Source organism: Sciurus vulgaris (genome assembly GCF_902686455.1).
Source record: "Sciurus vulgaris genome assembly, chromosome: 8".
Taxonomy (NCBI): Eukaryota; Metazoa; Chordata; class Mammalia; order Rodentia; family Sciuridae; genus Sciurus; species Sciurus vulgaris.
The window spans coordinates 124,104,912-124,122,844 of NC_136468.1; the positions used below are offsets into that span (position 1 = coordinate 124,104,912).

The 17,933-nt window shown below is 40.0% G+C and overlaps 1 protein-coding gene across 1 annotated transcript; it reads left to right on the forward strand.

The window, feature by feature from the left end:
* Positions 1 to 14,423: 14,423 nt before the first annotated feature.
* Positions 14,424 to 16,874, forward strand: LOC306668302 (major prion protein). Its single transcript, XM_079151523.1, has one exon. The coding sequence runs from the start codon at positions 14,573 to 14,575 to the stop codon at positions 15,260 to 15,262; it is 690 nt and encodes a 229-aa protein (XP_079007649.1). The 5' UTR covers positions 14,424 to 14,572; the 3' UTR covers positions 15,263 to 16,874.
* Positions 16,875 to 17,933: the final 1,059 nt, after the last annotated feature.

Here is a 17,933-nt window from a genome sequence, read left to right on the forward strand (position 1 = left end):
TTTGAATCTGTGATCCTCCTGCCTCAGCCTCCTGAGCTGCTGGGATTATAGGTATGTGCCACCACACCATGCTAAAGTACAGATTGATTGAAGGTGAAGGTGAAAGTAGCACTCTGTAAGGTAGAACAAAGTGGACCAAGAAAGAGAGAGGTTCAAGACCTCTGATGTCCAGAAATCTTGTCTTTTTAAATTTATTCTAATTAGTTATACATGACAAAGTATTCAAGGAAATAGAAAAGGAGGGAACCCTTCCAAACTCATTTTATGAAGCTAGTACCACCCTCATACCCCAACCAGACAAAGACACATCAAGGAAAGAAAATTTTAGACAGATATCTCTAATGAATATAGATGCAAAAATCCTGGTTAATCACATACAAAACGTATTAAGAAGATAGTGCACCACAATCAAGTGGGGTTCATCCCAGGGATGCAAGGTTGGTTCAACATCCAGAAATTGATAAATGTAATTCATCACATCAATAGACTTAAAGTTAAGAATCATATCATTATTTCAATTGACACAGAGAAAGCGTTTGACAAAATACAACATCCTTTCATGCTCAAAAACTATAGAAACTTAACACTCTCTTGACTGACCACCTAGAAAACCTATGGGTTAGTAATTTTAAAGACATCTTTACTCTTGTCTATTTAACCAATTTAAGTCATGTAAACTGAAAAATATTTAGATCCATCCCCCCTTCCTTTTTAAAATTTGAGTGTTCATTATCTATATGCTAATTTTGGTAGCATGTAAATGATACATAAACACAAGCATTTATAGAGACACAACACACAATACAGAGGTATACACAAATATACATAAAATAGACAGGACTGTATATGCCTGTAATCCCAGCAATTTAGGAGGCAGAGGTAGGAAGATCACAAGTTCAAAGCCAGTTTCAGCAACTCATCTAGGACTTAGGTTACTTAGTGAGACCCTGTCTCAAAATAAAGAATAAAAAGGACTGGGGATGTGGCTCAGTGGTTAAATACTCCTGGGTTCGATCTCCAGTTTAAACAAACAAACAAACAAACAACAACAACAAAAAAAACAGGAAACAAGGATTTTGTAGCTTTTAACCAGGTATTAAATTAAATCCCTACAGGTAGGGACAACTACTATCAGATTTAACCCCTTAAAAGTTAAAAAAAAAAACAAAAAAACAAACAAAAAAAAACACCTGTCATAGATATTTTTACAGTATGACTCAGACTCTAGACTCTGACATGGGAAGGCCCGGTGCTTTGAGGAATATTAGGAGTGGTCTGTCAGCCATGATGAATGCTGAAATCAAATGTTCAGGTGGCCACTCATCCTTCACGGGGCTGTTATACCCCCACTATCACCACTGTTTATTCTCCTTTCTTAGAACTCTTAAAGGAGAAGATCTCTTTATCATTATATTTGAGTTAACCCTTGAATGATTGACTCTGAATAAAGACATCAGAAAAAAAATGGCAGGCTAAAATAAACAAAAACTCCAGTTAGACAAAATAAGACTAAGCAGAACAAAATATTAATTTGGGCATGCAGGACCAAACGTGAATTCATCAGAAAAACTATGAGCTCAGAAAAAGAGAGGTTTTGAAAGAAATGTCATGACTGTAATTACTGTAGTAAAGGAGCACATGCAACATGGATCAGACCGGAGTGTACCTTCGGATCAGATTAGAATCAGCCCAGATATTTAAAGAATGTGGGAACACATTAGGTTCTCAGGAAATGTTCTCAAGGACAAGAAGATTTGCACATATAGGATCTTTCTGAAAGCACCCAGAAACCACTCTGGACACAGGAACTCACACAAGAGATTTTATTAAGGGGACAGAGAGAGAGAGAGAGAGAGAGAGAGAGAGAGAGAGAAGGAAAGAAAGAGAAATTGAGAGGTGAGCAAGAGAGTGCACACAAGAGCGAGAGCAAGGGAGAGAGAAAGAATGGCAGTGGAGCCATTCTTAAGTAGTCGAATTTCATGGGCTAATAACAAAGGACCAATGGCTGGCAAGGAGATTTGTGGGCTAACAATCTGGACCAATTACTGGCTAGGAAGTTTGTGGGCTAACAATCTGGGTTGTAAAGTGGTGTGGGGGAGGGAAAATAATGGTGGCAACAAAATAGCAGATAGATCTGATGCCAGTATTCCTCCCTTTTTGTTTTTATAGATACCAGGGGTGGGATGATGATCTTTCTGTAGCTTCTTCCTGCTGGTTAGGGGCAAAGAGTCTCGTTGTTGTTAAAAAAAAAAAAAAAAAAAAAAAAACGGAATTAGGGAGGGCTTTAGGTGGGAGCAGAGTTTTTGGAGTCAGAGGTGTGAATAGTGAATTGCAAGTCTCAGCTTTGGGTATCAGGGGCTGGTGGTCTTGAAGGAGAAGTGGTTGATTGACCGGCTGGTTGATGAACTTGTGTATCCAATCTTGTAGGAACTTCTGTAGGCAATTTAGCAGGCATGGTCCTGTTTAGGAAGATCTGTAGACCTTAAAACGACCAAAAATTTCTGACTCTCACTGTTTCTCTTGATAGTTATCAGGCACTCCTACCTAAGAATCTCTTTAGTAGCCTCCAATCTTATTCTTGGGGCTAACATAAGTGTAGGTCTTAAGTTACATTTAACTATTGTTTCTTCTTTTAAATGCCCGGGAATGACTATGTTTTGGTTCTAACTGTTTTGCTAGGCATTCAAGATCAAGCTGGTCAAATTGACCTTGTTCTTATCTGTTGTTAAGGATCAGCTAAGTTCCCACAGGGGTTACTCATGGAGAACTTGAGAGTGGCTTCTTAGCTCTTTTAGTGCCATTTGCTAGGTAGGGTCTCCTTGATGAGGTGGCTTCCTTTGGAAGCATCAGGGATGTCTCCCTTTTTCAATGACTCTCCTCTGCAGCAGGTGCACTGATTGGCTTCTTATCCTCTAGTGGTCTCATCAATCTCCCTGATCAGAAGGTCCTGTGGCCCAGAGTTGCAAAGTTCCTTAGAGAAGCTCTCCCATTCCCTGGGTTCAGGCTGACTCAGAGGGCAAGAACCAAATACTGGTTTTCTTGGCCCTTTTGTGTTAATCTTGATCTTAAACATCCAGCAAGCCAGTCTCACCAGTCATAAAGTAAGAGTACTGGGCTTTAACTCTAATGTTTATGACTTTACAATCATTTACCTCCTTTTATTTAATTGGAATCTATATCATCTGTCCTATAGGTGATGCTTATTATCTCAAATTAATTTAGGTTGTTTGTTCTTGAAGTAGTACTTCTGCAAAACATTAATCAGGCAACAGTTATATTTTACAAGGAAAATACAAAATGGAATTAACAACAGTATAACATTTAGTTTGTGTAATAGCTATCTTGAATTTTGGCTGAGCTATACATTATGTCCTCTGTTTGAGATTACAGTAATTTCACAACAAAAAAAGTCTTTTGAATATAACTTTTAATAAGCTAAAGTCTGGTTTATTTTGGAGCCATTCTGACATGCAGCAGTGTGGGAGGCAGAGTCTTATCTCAGGTAAGGTGGGGCTCTTCACAAATCTTAGGTAAAGTTTTCTAGTTCTAAAGCTGATCTTTGCCTCTTTCTTAAATGTCATTTTAAGAAGCTTACATATATTGTTTCCTGAGTCTACATGAACATTAGTTAACACAATGTAACATTATATCTAAAACATGAATCAAAGAAAGGCTGAGAGAAATTTTAACTTTCCTTTTGTGTGGCAAAGTGGCAAAATGTTTTCATATTTTAGGATATTAACCTTTAAACAAATCATGCTCTAAGGGTCCTGTTATACAACATTAAGTGAAATAAATAAATCCCCAATACTATTTTTATTGTCACAAAGAGTGAAGAGAAACAAAGTTTTGAACATAGAGAATCACTACCCACTTGCTGCTGCAGTGTCAGAAGTTATATAAGTCCATTCTCTGGCCAAGAGGAGTCATTATCTAACTTATACTGGGGTCAGTCTGTGTTGCAATGGAAAATTAGCCTGCAAGGTTTGAGATCTGGAGTCAAATGGAGAGGCCAAATGTTTCTAAGGAGACAGTCAAGGGGGTGGGAGTTGCAGAGAATTTTAGAATGGGCAGAGCTGATGGCTAAGAGTTCTCAGGAGCCCAGAGAAGGGAAACAGGAGAGGATTGGGTGCCCCACAACCTCTCTGATTTCCCACGTAGGAGCAGACCACCAGTGAGGGTCATCGCCATCCCTGACAGGTCTGCAGCCAAAGCCGAGGGAGATGCTGACCCAGCCCTGGGGTTTTCGTAGAAAGAGAGAGAGAGAGAGTTCAGGGCCACAGTAGAAGAGTTCTGAGGACTCACCACCATTAGAAGGAAGGCTGTCCAGAGTCAGATTCTGTGGTGGGCAAGGAGGTCAGCAATGGCAAGAGGCAGAAACACCCATGGTGGATATTGGCAGGAGGACGTGGCACTGTCAAGGTGGCTCAGATTCCCATGAAGGGAGAATCAGCAGGCAATGACCATGAATCCCATCCCGGGTTTCATCACAGAAAAACTTTCCTACCCAGAAACATTTTCCTCTCCCTTCTACTAAATATATTTCCACACCTAGAACCTTTTATTTTTCTTTCCTATATGTTGACCCCTTTTTGTTCACATTCTGAAACAACTCTTATGAAATTTCTGAATTTAGATAAATTACTCCATTTTAACAAGATGAAATATTTTGTTATGTACAGTACTATAATTGAAACACAGTTGAAATTTTTGGATCCCTTTGTATATAGAATTGTACCTGTTAGGACTTAACTCTTAGTAACCTTGTTTTTAGTGATGCCACAAAGCAATTTTAAACCCTTTTTACTTACCAACCTATGAAAATACCAATAATGTTTAAGGATGTTACCCCATGGAACTTGTGGAGTTAGCATTTTAACTTTGTGAATTAATCAAATGTCTCTAACAAACACATGTGAATAATCCCGTACATGTCAAATCTACTGATTTTACTATAAAACCAAGATATCAGACAAATATATTGAATAGTATCTGTTCTCTCTTTCCTGTGGAAGAAAAGTTCTAGAAACAGTTGATATTAGACATTTTATAGATATCAACATTTTATTAATTTGACTACCTAGAGACTTGTGAGGTAAGTAATTTTAAAGACATTTTACCTTCATTTGTTTACCCAATTTTAAATTGACCCTTTTTAAATCATGTGAATTAAAGGTATCTGGATCCATATTTTAATTTTAATTCATGAGCACTGTATTTGGATGCACATATATAGACAGACAACAGGATATCAGACAAGATATACACATAACACAAAAGCAAAGACCTTGTAGCTTTTTATAGGTGAATCTCCTTTGCAATGTAACAGATGTTCAAAAATAACTGTAGAGTTGAATAAAAATAGAACTGATCAGAAAACCATTAACCTAGGTATATAGGATCAAAATTGTGAGCTTGGAAAATATAGCACTTAAGAAAAACAAAACAAGAAGAAGAAAAAATGATAATGACCATTAATTATTTTAGTAAAATAGCATGAGAGCACAAGAAAGAAAGGCAGAGAGAGGGAGGGAGAGGAAGAGAGAGAGAAAGATAGAGAGAGAGAGAGAAAGTTCTGGTGTGCAAGAAGTACAAAGATTACAAGAAAGAGAAAACTTGACGTAGGGAAATCTCTTTCCATTTCCCTGAGTGGTCTCAGAAATTAAAAGATCCCTAAAAATGTTGGGATCTAAAGTGCCATTTGGTTTGAGGTCCAGGGTCAGGTGGAGGGACTCTTAAATTAATTAAGAGGCAGCCCAGGGGGGTATTGATGGGGATTGATAGTGAGCTGCCTGTTGCGAAAGAGGAATTGGTGAATATAGAGGTGAGGCATCCCTTTGCCCCCAGGAAATCACATGAGAGAAAGACAAGTTATCCAGGGAGTCATCACTACCACTAAATAAGCATCAAGGCTAAGTAATCCTGTAGGGGTAACTGGGTGCCTGGTGCCATAGAGACAAAAATGTCATAGAGAGAACCCAGAACTGGAGTAGGTCTCGCAAGAGGTAGTCCTCTCAGGAAAGAGTCCCCCGTCAGCCCAGAGCTTGCCCCCAGCAATCAGTAAAGAGATTCAGCCTTGGTTGCAAGGACCTTGACGGGGGTTCCCCCAACCCATGGAGTGTCTCAGGGCTGCCAGACACTCAACCGTCACTTCCCACGTGACCAAAAGCCAGGGAGAAGCCACTTACCGAATGAGGCTGGCGTCTGGATGCGAAGGAGAGCAACCAGGCAAATGGAAGGTGAGACCAGCGTCTTGGGGTCTGGGGCAACAAATGGGATTCCACCCACCTAAGTGGTGGTAGAAAAGCCCATCCGAGTCACAGCACCAATGGAAGCATTCAGAAACCACTCCGGATGCAGGAACTCATACAAGAGCTTTTATTAAGTGGACAGGCAGAGTGTCTGACCACAGGGTGTGTGTGTGTGTGTGTGTGTGTCTGTGTGTGTGTCTGTGTGTGTGTGTGTGTGTGAAAGAGAGAGAGAGAGAGAGAGAGAGAGAGAGAGAGAGAGAGAATGAGAGAGAGAGAGAAAGAAAAAGTGAAAGAGTGAGCGAAAGAGTGCATGCAAGAGTGAGAGCGAGGAAGAGAGAGAATGGCAGTGGAGCCATTCTTAAGCAGTCAAATTTCACAGGCAAATAACAACAGATCAATGACTGGCAAGGAGGTTTCTGGGCTAACAATCTGGACCAATTACTGGCTAGGAAGTTTGTGGGCTAACAATCTGGGTTGTAAAGTGGTATGGGGGAGGGAGAATAATGGCAGCAGCAAAATAGCAGATCTGATGCCAATACTTTTAATCCTGGAGTATAAGAACAGATAAAACAGTCATTTATGTCCCTAAGCAGTTTGAAATTAAAAGTGACATGTTTTTCTCTGGCCTTTTTAAAAATATAATTTCTAGATGTTGATGGACCTTTATTTTATTCATTTATTTATATGTGGAGAATCAAACTCAGTGTCTCATACATGCTAGGCTGGGGATCTACCACTGAGCCACAACCCCAGTTCCTTTTCTCTGGTCTTGAACTGGTTTTGGACATTTGCATATGCAACTTACATTCTAGATGCAAATCTTGGAGAGATCTGGCAAAAAGCTAAGGAGTAGAGAAAGTCAACGTTTGAACACAAGAGGCAAAGAGCATTAAATAGAGCATTTTGACCCTAAGAGATGGAGAGTACTCCTTTACCTAAGATGTGAATTAGGAGATGAATGAAGTCTGGTGATGTTCTATTGGTCCCTAAGGGCTGCAGCAGCATCCAAGTTCCAATCAAGAGACCTTTTGATCTTTACTAGAATGTGCTCTATCCAAAAAATAGAAAAAAACAAAAACACTAATTATCAAGATTTTTTCCTTTAGTCACCAAGGATATGAGGTGGAGAACAGTGGTTCAGAAAATAATTGGGATAACTGATGATAACCAATAACCAATGATAACAGGGGTGGGGTTATGTGTGGCAATAACATACAAAATATTAGATGGCTCCTATCATCTGGGTTCTCCTTGGCATTCCTGCAGAAATATTATAATCCCATTTGGGGTCGTTAAAAGGAACTGTCTCTGCCCCTGGTGATTTTCATTTGGGGTGCAGACAAAAATCTCATCAGTCTCCATACAGGCTGCCTCAGTGATTTTCTCCCTCTCCAGTGGGGTGCAGAATACTGTCAAGATAAACTAAATGTATCTCCAGGATAAATCAAAATTCATGGTTAGGGTTTGAAACCTATCAGCAAATTTGCCTGGGTCTTCTGAGTATTTACCTAGTATTTCCTTACACTGTTGAGTATCCATAACAGAGAAGGGGACTTGCACCCTAATGGTCTCCTGTTCCAGCCAGCTCCCTGAATGGTAACATGAGGACAGCAGGGTCATAGGAAACCATAACGGGTCCTCCTTTGGGTATGCCAAAGGCTTAGTAGCTTTGGAGAAGGGGTCAGCCTGTGGAGTTCCTCTCTGGATCATAGGAAGGAGGTTGTTGGAGCTGTTCCCTCTGAGAAACAGGAGGGCAGTTTAATAATGGGTCATCCAGGATATTGGAATTTGGGGCCTTAGGGGCCTCCTGTAGGATCTTGTCATTGCATAGGAGTGGGCTATGGTATAGGTCATGAAGGCTTGAATTGAGGGAACTTTCAACTACTTACTTTGTCTTCTGCAAAATAAGTCTAGTTACAGGATAGCATTATAATTTTTTTTAAATATTTTAAAGTTGTAGTTGTACACAATACCTTTATTTTATTTATTTATCTTTATGTGTTGCTGAGGATCAAATCCAGGGCCTCCACTCTACCACTGAGCTACAACCCCAGTCCATGGTATAATAATTTTGACTTCCATTCAGAGGCCATTGTTCTGAATCCCCTAGCTCATAATGGGGTCAAACATTATTACAATAAAAAATAAGTCATTTTTTTCTCAAAAAAAAAAAAAAAAAAAAAAAAAAAAAAGCATTTCCAGTGATGCAAGGTACATCTGAGCAGGGAGTCTTATGAAATGGAGGTGGTTCATCCCATGTTGGCTATTCTGGAAAGGAATTTTTAGGTCCTGTAAGCAAGCCCTGTATTTCACCCAAGGCATCCCTCTTGGGAATTAAGGACTTTGTGTTTGGGTATTTCTCTGGACATCCCCAGAGAAATCCCATAATAACCTTTGTAACCAGACATTTCTGGCCCCTATGTTGGGTATGCACCACTTCCTTTGAATTCATATGGCCAGGACCATGAGCTCCTTGTCTACCAATTGTGGGATGCGATTTGCCTCATTCCCTTTGGTTTGACCCCTTTTCTAGGGGCTGTGTAACTCTCAGGTGTTTTCTTCTGTTTCTAGCAACTTGGTAATTATTCTTTCTTTCCCAGTGGTAGTTTCCCTACTCATTGGACCAAAAAGAACACAGATAGCTTTATTCATGAGAGGCTGCTCTATGGCATCCCAGTTGTTCCTATTCCATCTTTTTGGTCTTATTAAACCAAGAAAAAAAGAAAGACCAGTTTTATCTTGACCTGTTTTATTTTGGTTATATTGGGGTTCAATATCAACTGATCCCCCAGAAAGTCAAAGTGCACACACGGCAATGCAAATCACACAACGAGGTTTTATTGCAAGCTCGAGCCTGGACTGCAACCAGCCTCTCAGACCACTACCATGGCTGAGTGGGGTGCAGCCCCAAGGGATGAGAAAGCACTCTACTTAAGAAATTTCCAATCATTCACATACAAAGACCTGTACATTATTGGTTAACATTCGAACAGCTAAACATTTGTTCTCTTTTGGTTGGGTCCCGTCAAAACTGAATGGTCCTGGAGGAAGAAGGGAGGAGGGAGGGGGTGAACTATGCAGGAGATGAGTCAGAGCTAGGCCCCCTCCCCTGTCCTCCCCTGTCCTGGCAGCTGCCCATTTCTCAGATAGATATCTCTTAACAGCTTTGATAAACCTCGGTGGCCCAGTATGTCCTGTTTGTCCTGTATTGGCTCTTGAGGGTAGTGCCTGTGTGCCCTTCCCTGGCGGGAGGTTTTACGGGCCAGTTCCCGAAATGGCTTGTTCATACAACATGACTGCACAGATGTCACCTTGTTCTCAACAGTTGATGGTCAAAGATATGGGTAATATCACAGCCATAGCTCCCATCTCTCATAGGGAGGAAATTTCAGAGAAACATCTCTAAAAAAAAAAAAAAAGGAAAATAGATATTTTAAAGAACATGACACCTACAAGCAAGAAGTGATTGACAGAGAAGGAGTGAAAATCCACAGCAGGTAGAAGAAGAAGGTGGAAGAAGCAGCAGCTAGAAATGGAGCAGAAGAGGAGACAATTATGTTGAGCTCTGGTTTAACGAATTTCTTTATGGAGAAGCCATGGGGGCCGGAGTAATTGACTGATTGTGCAATGTGCCTGTGTTGGTGAATGTTTTCTTCCTGACATAGACTAAGTCTAACTATGGCTCACTACCAGATTTTCCTATCAGGGAAGTCTTTAAGCACTGAGTACCCTAGTGGATTTCAATTGCCTGATCCTGAGAATGTCAAATAACCAAGAACTCTGACATGCCATTATGAGCAAGTAAAGTGGTTGAGAAGGGGAGCAAGAGGTTCATCAGGAGATTTAAAAAGCACAAACAATGAAACCAAAAATTCCAACAAACCAGGTCAAGCACATGGTGGGGAGACTAAGCAGGGTCCACAAAGTTTTTGAAACAGGATCTTGCTTGTAAAGCAGCTTGGGATCTGCAGCGATAGCCGCCGCTGCGCGATCCCGCTGAACTGCCGCCCCCTCGCTGGGCTCGCCAATAGCTCCCAGAAAAATGCACCGCAGACACGAGGTCTCACGCAAGAGACTTTATTATGTGGACGACTAACATGTCCGCTCCAGAGTGAAAAGAAAGGAAAAAGAGAAAGATGGCGTGTGGCTTCTCCCAGATATTGGAATCTCGCCAGCTGGAAGGAACCAATAGCGGAGCAGAATACTTGCAAGCTGACTGATGAACCAATAGCTATTTAGCATGTTAGGATGTAACGTGGGAAGCAGGAAAATGGCGGCAGGCAGCATATGCTGGAAATTCCTCTAACGTAAGAGGCGGGCAGAGCGCAGATTGACAGGTGGTGGGGAGGCGGAGTATCGGCTTTATATTACTTTGCTAAGTTGCCCAGGTTGGCCTCTAACTTGTAATTCTCTTGCCTTGCAATTCTCCTGCCTCAGTCATCTATTACTGGGCAGCTATAATACCACTCAGAAGGAAAGAGCCTAGACCATAATGCTCTCTACTCCTGAAATATTTGGAGTCAAATAGTAGAAAAATAGGTTTTATTCAAAGCCAATTTTGGAGGAAGATTAAAGAAACTTCATTGTTTCAAAAGTTCTGTCTCCAGGCTGGGGATATAGCTCAGTTGGTAGAGTGCTTGCCTTGCAAGCACAAGGCCCTGGGTTCAATCCCCAGTACTGGGGGAGAAAAAAAAAAAAAAATTCTGTTTTGAAAAACCTCTGTGAAGAGGAAGGCTTTTAAAAGGAGGAAGGGATGCATTGGGATAAAAGACAGAAATTTCACAGGTTTGGAACAGGTTTTGATTCCCAGTCATTATGGCCCAATGGAGTTTCACAATGGACATTTATTTATTTTTTATTTTGGGGTACTGGGGATTGAACTCAGGGGCATTTGACCACTGAGCCACTCCGTAGTCCTGTTTTGTATTTTATTTAGAGACAGGGTCTCACTGAATTGGTTAGCACCTGGCTTTTGCTGAGGCTGGCTTTGAACTAGAGATTCTCCTGCCTCAACCTCCCAAGCTGCTAGTATTACAGATGTGTGACACCCTGCCCAGTTGGACCTTTATTTTTATTTATTTATAGGCAGTGCTGAGAATCGAACCCAGTGCCTCACACATGCTAGGCAAGTACTCTACCACTGAGCTACAACCACAGCCCTGAATACTATATTTTGAAAATAGACCACCAGACTATTTCTCACACCTATTGCCCACATTTTGGGGCTTTTCCCCTCATTCTTTGATCTGAGTGGATGTACATTAGAGAGGAAGTGACAAACAGTTTGAGTTGGCCTCAGAAAACTCCTTTTTGGCTAGTTGTAAGTGACAGAGGTTTTTGAAAAGATTAGATCTTAGGCTGCAAAAATATGAATCACTAATAAGAGCAAATCAGTTCAGTCTGTATAATAGATTGAAATAATATACACATCTCTTTTATCATCTTTTTATCATCTTCAACCGAAGAAAAGTAACTTCTCTGCAAAAAGCAATCCTGTCAGATCTGTTAGAATGCCTGATAGCTAGAGTCCTTCTCATGTAAATCAAGGTTAATCACCATCTGGGTAGAAAGTATCTTTAGAATTTAGGTACATTTTACAGAACTGTAAAAACTTTAACAAGAATTAATGTCATTCCATCAAGAGCAAACATATACACTTAAATGTACAAAGTCACAATGCAATGTAAACAGTTTGAGAAAAAAACTTTTTATTTTTTGGTAAGGGGATTAAACTCAGGGGCACTCAATCACTGAGCCTCATCCCCAGCCCTATTTTGTATTTTATTTAGAGACAGGGTTTCACTTTTGTTTATAGCCTCGCTGTTGCTGAGGCTGGTTTTGAACTTTGGATCCTTCTGCCTCAGCCTCCTGAGTTGCTGGGATTACGGGTATGCACCACCACACGTGGCTGAGAAAAACCCCTTTTTAAAATAGTCAGTCTTAGGCATATCCTAATTAAAATCTTTAGCTTTCAATATTAACTATAGAGACATAGCTTGCATTATGTAAAAATGATTGCCAACAATATAGAAGGCATTATTATTACTTAGATAACTTAGCAAGTTAAACAATTTAGTTACCCCTATTAGACCTCTATGCTCATGTGGGCTCCTCAGGCACAGGCTGGCTTAGGGATACATTCTCCACATTCTTGTAGCCATTGCTGCATGGTAGTCTGGTGCCCCCCCACCCCCAGCCTGTTTTGCCACCACCTCCAGACCAGCTGTATGATTAGGTCACGATCTTCATGCTTGTTGCCCTAGCATTAATTGAAGGTGGAGTTCAATATGAAGATGCCATGCAATTCATAGACAAAAGCAGAGTGGAGCTATTAACAGAAAGCAACTTTTGGAGAAGTATCACAATAAAATGCAGTTCTATTTCAAAGATTCCAATTGTATAAACAACTGTTGTATTCAATAAAACTTAGGCACCTTATCTCAAGTTCCCTGGAAGTGGAACTTGAGATGGGACCTAATTTGTCATACATATTATTAGATAAGGAAAACGACAAACCCCCAAAATAGTGAGACCTGGGAAAAGGGGAGTAAGAAAGAAAGCCATACAGGGAGAGCATTGATCCTTTCCCAATACGTTCTTTCCCAGTAATCAAACAATCCCTGGTGATGAGGTGTCGTCAAACCTGAAAAAGGCAGTCTCCGGGAAGAGGCCAAAGCATTAATCCCTCCCTAAACAAATCCTTTCCAGATACCAACCACTGACCCCAGGCCCTCCATCCTGTCCAGTAAGATAAATCCCAGAGACTGACCACTGACCCCAGACTCCCTCCCATTTTGCCCAGTGAAACAAACCCCAAATTCCTGAGTGTCCAAGCTGATATGTTCATTAATTAAGTCACCTCTCAGTGTAACCTATATAAGCCCAGTCCCCTCCTTTATCCAGGGGCTCATTTTCTACCAGAAGAGTAGGTCCATTGGAGGTATAATACTATTCCTGAATAAAAAACTGAAATGATACGTGAGTTTATGTCTGGCTTGGTCCTTTTATGCTAACACACCAGGCTACGAGCTTGATAGACATTTAACCTCTGTGTTTGATCAATATACTTGGACAATTAGCAAAAGATTCTTGTTATATTCTTAAAATTTGTACCAATTTACCTTTCCTTAAATCCTGTGGTACTATTTAAACCTATTTTGATGCCAGAATCTTATTAATACATAAGAAATTTAGAAAGATTAGATGCCAAAATACCCAACACAATACTTGCATATTTTTGGTATTATGCAAAACCAAAACTGCAGGAAGTAAGAACACTCTAGACCAAATGTGATTTATTCTTTCAGTCATTTCCAACATTGTAGGTCCTATATGGTTATTTGCCTGCTCACTTTTTGTTTACATCTTCCACATTCATACCAGTATACATCAGGTTTGCTTTTAACCATTTTTTTTGGGGGGGGGGGGGTTGTTTTTTGTTTTCAATTTTTACTAAGTCTTACGGTGATTATTCGGTGTCTTTCTTTTGGTCTTACTTTATGCTGTTATTGGAAACCTACATTTTGAAACCTAAGTGATTACAGAAGAACATGTGTTGAATGTCTCTAGACAAAAAAAGCTTTGTAGTTAATTTAATGTTTGCATTCTAAGGTGCAACTTAACAGCGAGGGCCTGAAGAAAGAATGGGAGGGAGCTATTTAATTTTTTTTAGTAAAATATTGCCTTTGTCTCATGCAGAACATGAACAATAAGCTTCTCAATTCAAAAAATATTTTTAAAAGGTAGGAGATGCTTTGTTACAGTAGCTAAAACAATTCTTAATCACAAAATTTCTGAAATTCTCATAGTTTTTTCATAATTATCAGAAGTTGTTTACCAACTTATTTTTTGTTTAAAATATGATTTTTTCTTCAAAACGCTTGCAAAAAAAAAAAGTGGGTTTCTGCTAAAGAATTGAGCAAACATATGCCTTTTGAGTTGTGTAACTTAATATTTGGATACTTGGTAATTTTGTTTTATTATGTAATTGATAAAATGGTGATGTGTATTAATGTTAATTCAACCATATATTTATACTGACTGGAGAATATGTGGTTATAGTTTTGTGGCAGAAATAATTTGTTAGTTCACCAGCTTCTAAAAACAATGCAAGAGCTTAAACATCTAAATAAATAATGAAAGTATTTACCATTAAAAAAATTAATGGGCGCCCTGCGCCAGTCGCTGACAGCGGCGGCGCTGCGAGCGTCCCTCCTCGCTTCCGAGGCAGGACTCCTGAATATACTTCAAACTGAACAATTTCAACCAAGCCAAAGCATTCTGTCTTCACAGAGGCACCTGCCCAGTTTAGATCAGTCATCATGGTGAACCCTGGCTGCTGGCTGCTGGTTCTCTTCGTGGCCACATTGAGTGACGTTGGCCTCTGCAAAAAGCGGCCAAAGCCTGGAGGAGGGTGGAACACTGGGGGAAGCCGTTACCCTGGGCAAGGCAGCCCTGGAGGCAACCGCTACCCACCCCAAGGTGGTGGTGGCTGGGGACAACCCCACGGTGGTGGCTGGGGGCAAGGAGGCACCCACAATCAATGGGGCAAGCCTAATAAGCCAAAAACCAACATGAAGCATGTGGCAGGTGCTGCTGCGGCTGGGGCAGTGGTGGGGGACCTTGGTGGCTACATGCTGGGGAGTGCCATGAGCCGGCCCCTTATACATTTTGGCAACGACTATGAGGACCGTTACTACCGTGAAAACATGTATCGTTACCCCAACCAAGTGTACTACAAGCCCGTGGATCAGTACAGCAACCAGAACAACTTTGTGCATGACTGCGTCAATATCACAGTCAAGCAGCACACAGTCACCACGACCACCAAAGGGGAGAACTTCACCGAGACCGACATTAAGATCATGGAGCGCGTGGTGGAGCAGATGTGCATCACCCAGTACCAGCAGGAGGCCCAGGCTTACTATCAGAGAGGATCCAGCATGGTCCTCTTCTCTTCCCCACCTGTGATCCTCCTCATCTCCTTCCTCATTTTCCTGATCGTGGGATGAGGAAGGTCTTCCTGTTTCCAAGTCTTCTTTATCTTGGTCCAGGGTGGGGGAGGGGGGTATCCACCTGCAGCCATTTTAGTGGTGGTGTCTCATTCTTGCTTTTCTCTTCATCCCCCTTAGGCTATACCCTTGGCACTGATGGGCACCAGAAAATGTCGAGTAGACTTGGATGCTGTTTATTCAAGGGCCCTTTGATTGAGTCCTTCGTGGACCAAGGCTAATGCTGAGCCAGTATAACAGTAAATAATCACTGGTTAATCTAGGCTTATTTTTGGTCTAGTGCAACAGATAAAGACTAAAATAGATCTTAAAATGGTCCTCCAAGACTTTTGCCTGAATACCTCTGGCTCCTTTAGTAGCCAGAGCTCAGGGCATGAATGCCCTGGCTTAGCAATGATTTCATAGTAGTTTGGAACTTTTTTCTCATCCCTGTTAAGAAAACTTGATATCATTTCTTCCAAGTTTGGAAGGGGGCCACGTAATACTCATTCAAAAGAAAAAACACTAGAAATCCTCAACTCTTGGGCCGCAGGCTCAGCCCTGGAGCATGTGCTGTGTGTTTTCAGAGAGCTGTGGTGACATCTTGCTTTTTGCAGAAGGAACTACACAGCAGTTGCTGAATTAGAGTAAATATTAGTGTGACCCTAAACCTCCAGCCAGAGGACATATTCACAGGGGATGGACATAATTAACACAGGCAAAAGACTTCTGAGACTGAAAAATCCAGCATTTGGGAATGGTGCCTTTGGAGACAAGCTCCCATTTGGGATGTGTAGAGCATCCACACGTGGCATTCCTTTCTTTAGTAAATAAATCATAGATAATTAAGGCAGCAAGAAAAGTTAGATTGCCTCCTAAACGCTGAAGGTGAATCTTTGTTTCCCGGAAACTAGAGTGATACTAACCGTGTTTGGGTGACACCAGGAGATGAAACTCCAAGGAAGGCTGCAGTTGCAAAACCATGATCCTCTTGGAGGATTACGAAGTGAAGAATGCGAAAAGGAGCTTGGGTTTCTTCATTTCTGTCCCATAAATGTCAAAACCCAGGATTAGGTCGAGTCTTCAGTTTCTCTAATTGGCTTTTGAATCAAAGAACAAGGAGACAATCTAAAAAATATCTTAGGTTGCAGATGACAGAAATAACCATTCTGAGTGGAAAAGGAAATTCTGTAAATGTTTAGATAAGGTCAAGTTGTTCCCTAAATTGTTCAATATTGTCACCTAGCAGATAAATATTACCATTCTGCAATGTAATTGGCTTGCACTATATGGGTGTTTTATGTTTTAAAAAGAATATATGAAATATATATTGCATATGACAAACTTAGAAGTTTTGTTTAGAGCAGTTAACATCTGAAAAGTCTAACACATTAATGGTTTTGTAAGGTACTAAGTACTTAATACGTGGGAAAGGCTGTTGTGTGGCCCTTAGGCTTACAATGTGCACTGAATAGTTTTGTATATGAATCCAAAGTGAACACCACTAACTGGTCTTTGAAATATGCATGTACTTTATATTTTCTATATTTGTAACTTTGCATGTATTTGTTTTGTTGTATAAAAATTTATAAATGTTTATTATCTGACTGAAATTAAACAAGAGCTAAGATGAGCACCAAAAAAAAAAAAAAAAAAAAAAATTAATGGCATTATATTTTATTTAGATAGTAAAGTCATATAAATAGGATATATGACATTATTATAAGAATTTCAGTTCATTTAATTAGAGTTACAAACCAAAAGAGACTTTAAAACAAGTGAAAATTTGTATAATCTTAAAACTCTTATGGAACTTAATATTCTTTTAAGCATTAAAAGTAAAACAAAATCATCAGAAAATATAAGAAATTATCTTGATAAAATATAATATCTTCATTTCTTTAAACCAGTTCTTTGTAAACTTTATTAAGAACAATTCAGCCACTACCAAACTGTTGGATCCTTACTTATAAATGCTTATTTATACTTATTTTAAAAGTCACTTTAAGTTCTCTAGAATTTAAGCATTACTAAATTAAGCATTATTAGACTTTTGACATCAGACATAACACAAAATCCATTTAACATTTCAAGAAGGCAGCAAAGGACCTTGCTGATTAGAATAATAAAATCTAGACAGTTTGTGCAAGAAAATATAAAATTATAAATAGAAATTACTTGAATTCTATAAGCAACACTATATAAACTCATTTTAAACTTCAGGTTAGCAAAGGGACTGAAGTTAGTTTACAGAGAATTATAAACATGCTTTTAGTCTGTTTTTATTGAAGGCTAATTAACATCAATTTTATTTTTAACAATCATGTGGGAAGAGAAGTCACCCTTGGAATAGCCCTCAGCTCTTTTTGTGTGACATAATAAGAAATACAATGAAAAAAAAAATCTGTAAAACTTGTCCCCTCTGTTTTTATAACCGTAGGCCAAAACTTCCCCCTCTAATTACACCCATTCATCACAGGGAAGCCTACTCAGGAGAAGATTGGCAACTGGATTTCACCCATATGCCCACCTGCCAAGGTTTCAAATGTTTACTGGTCCTGGTGAACACTTTTACTGGATGGGCTGAATCCTTCCCTACAAGGGATGAAAATGCCATGCAGGTGGCCAAAGCCTTATTAAAGGAAATAATGCCAAGGTTTGGGATTCCCCAGAGTCTACAGAGTAATAACAG

Coding starts and splice junctions, on each gene's coding strand:
- LOC306668302 (XM_079151523.1), top strand. CDS start 14,573: ATGGTGAACCCTGGCTGCTGGCTGCTGGTTCTCTTCGTGGCCACATTG.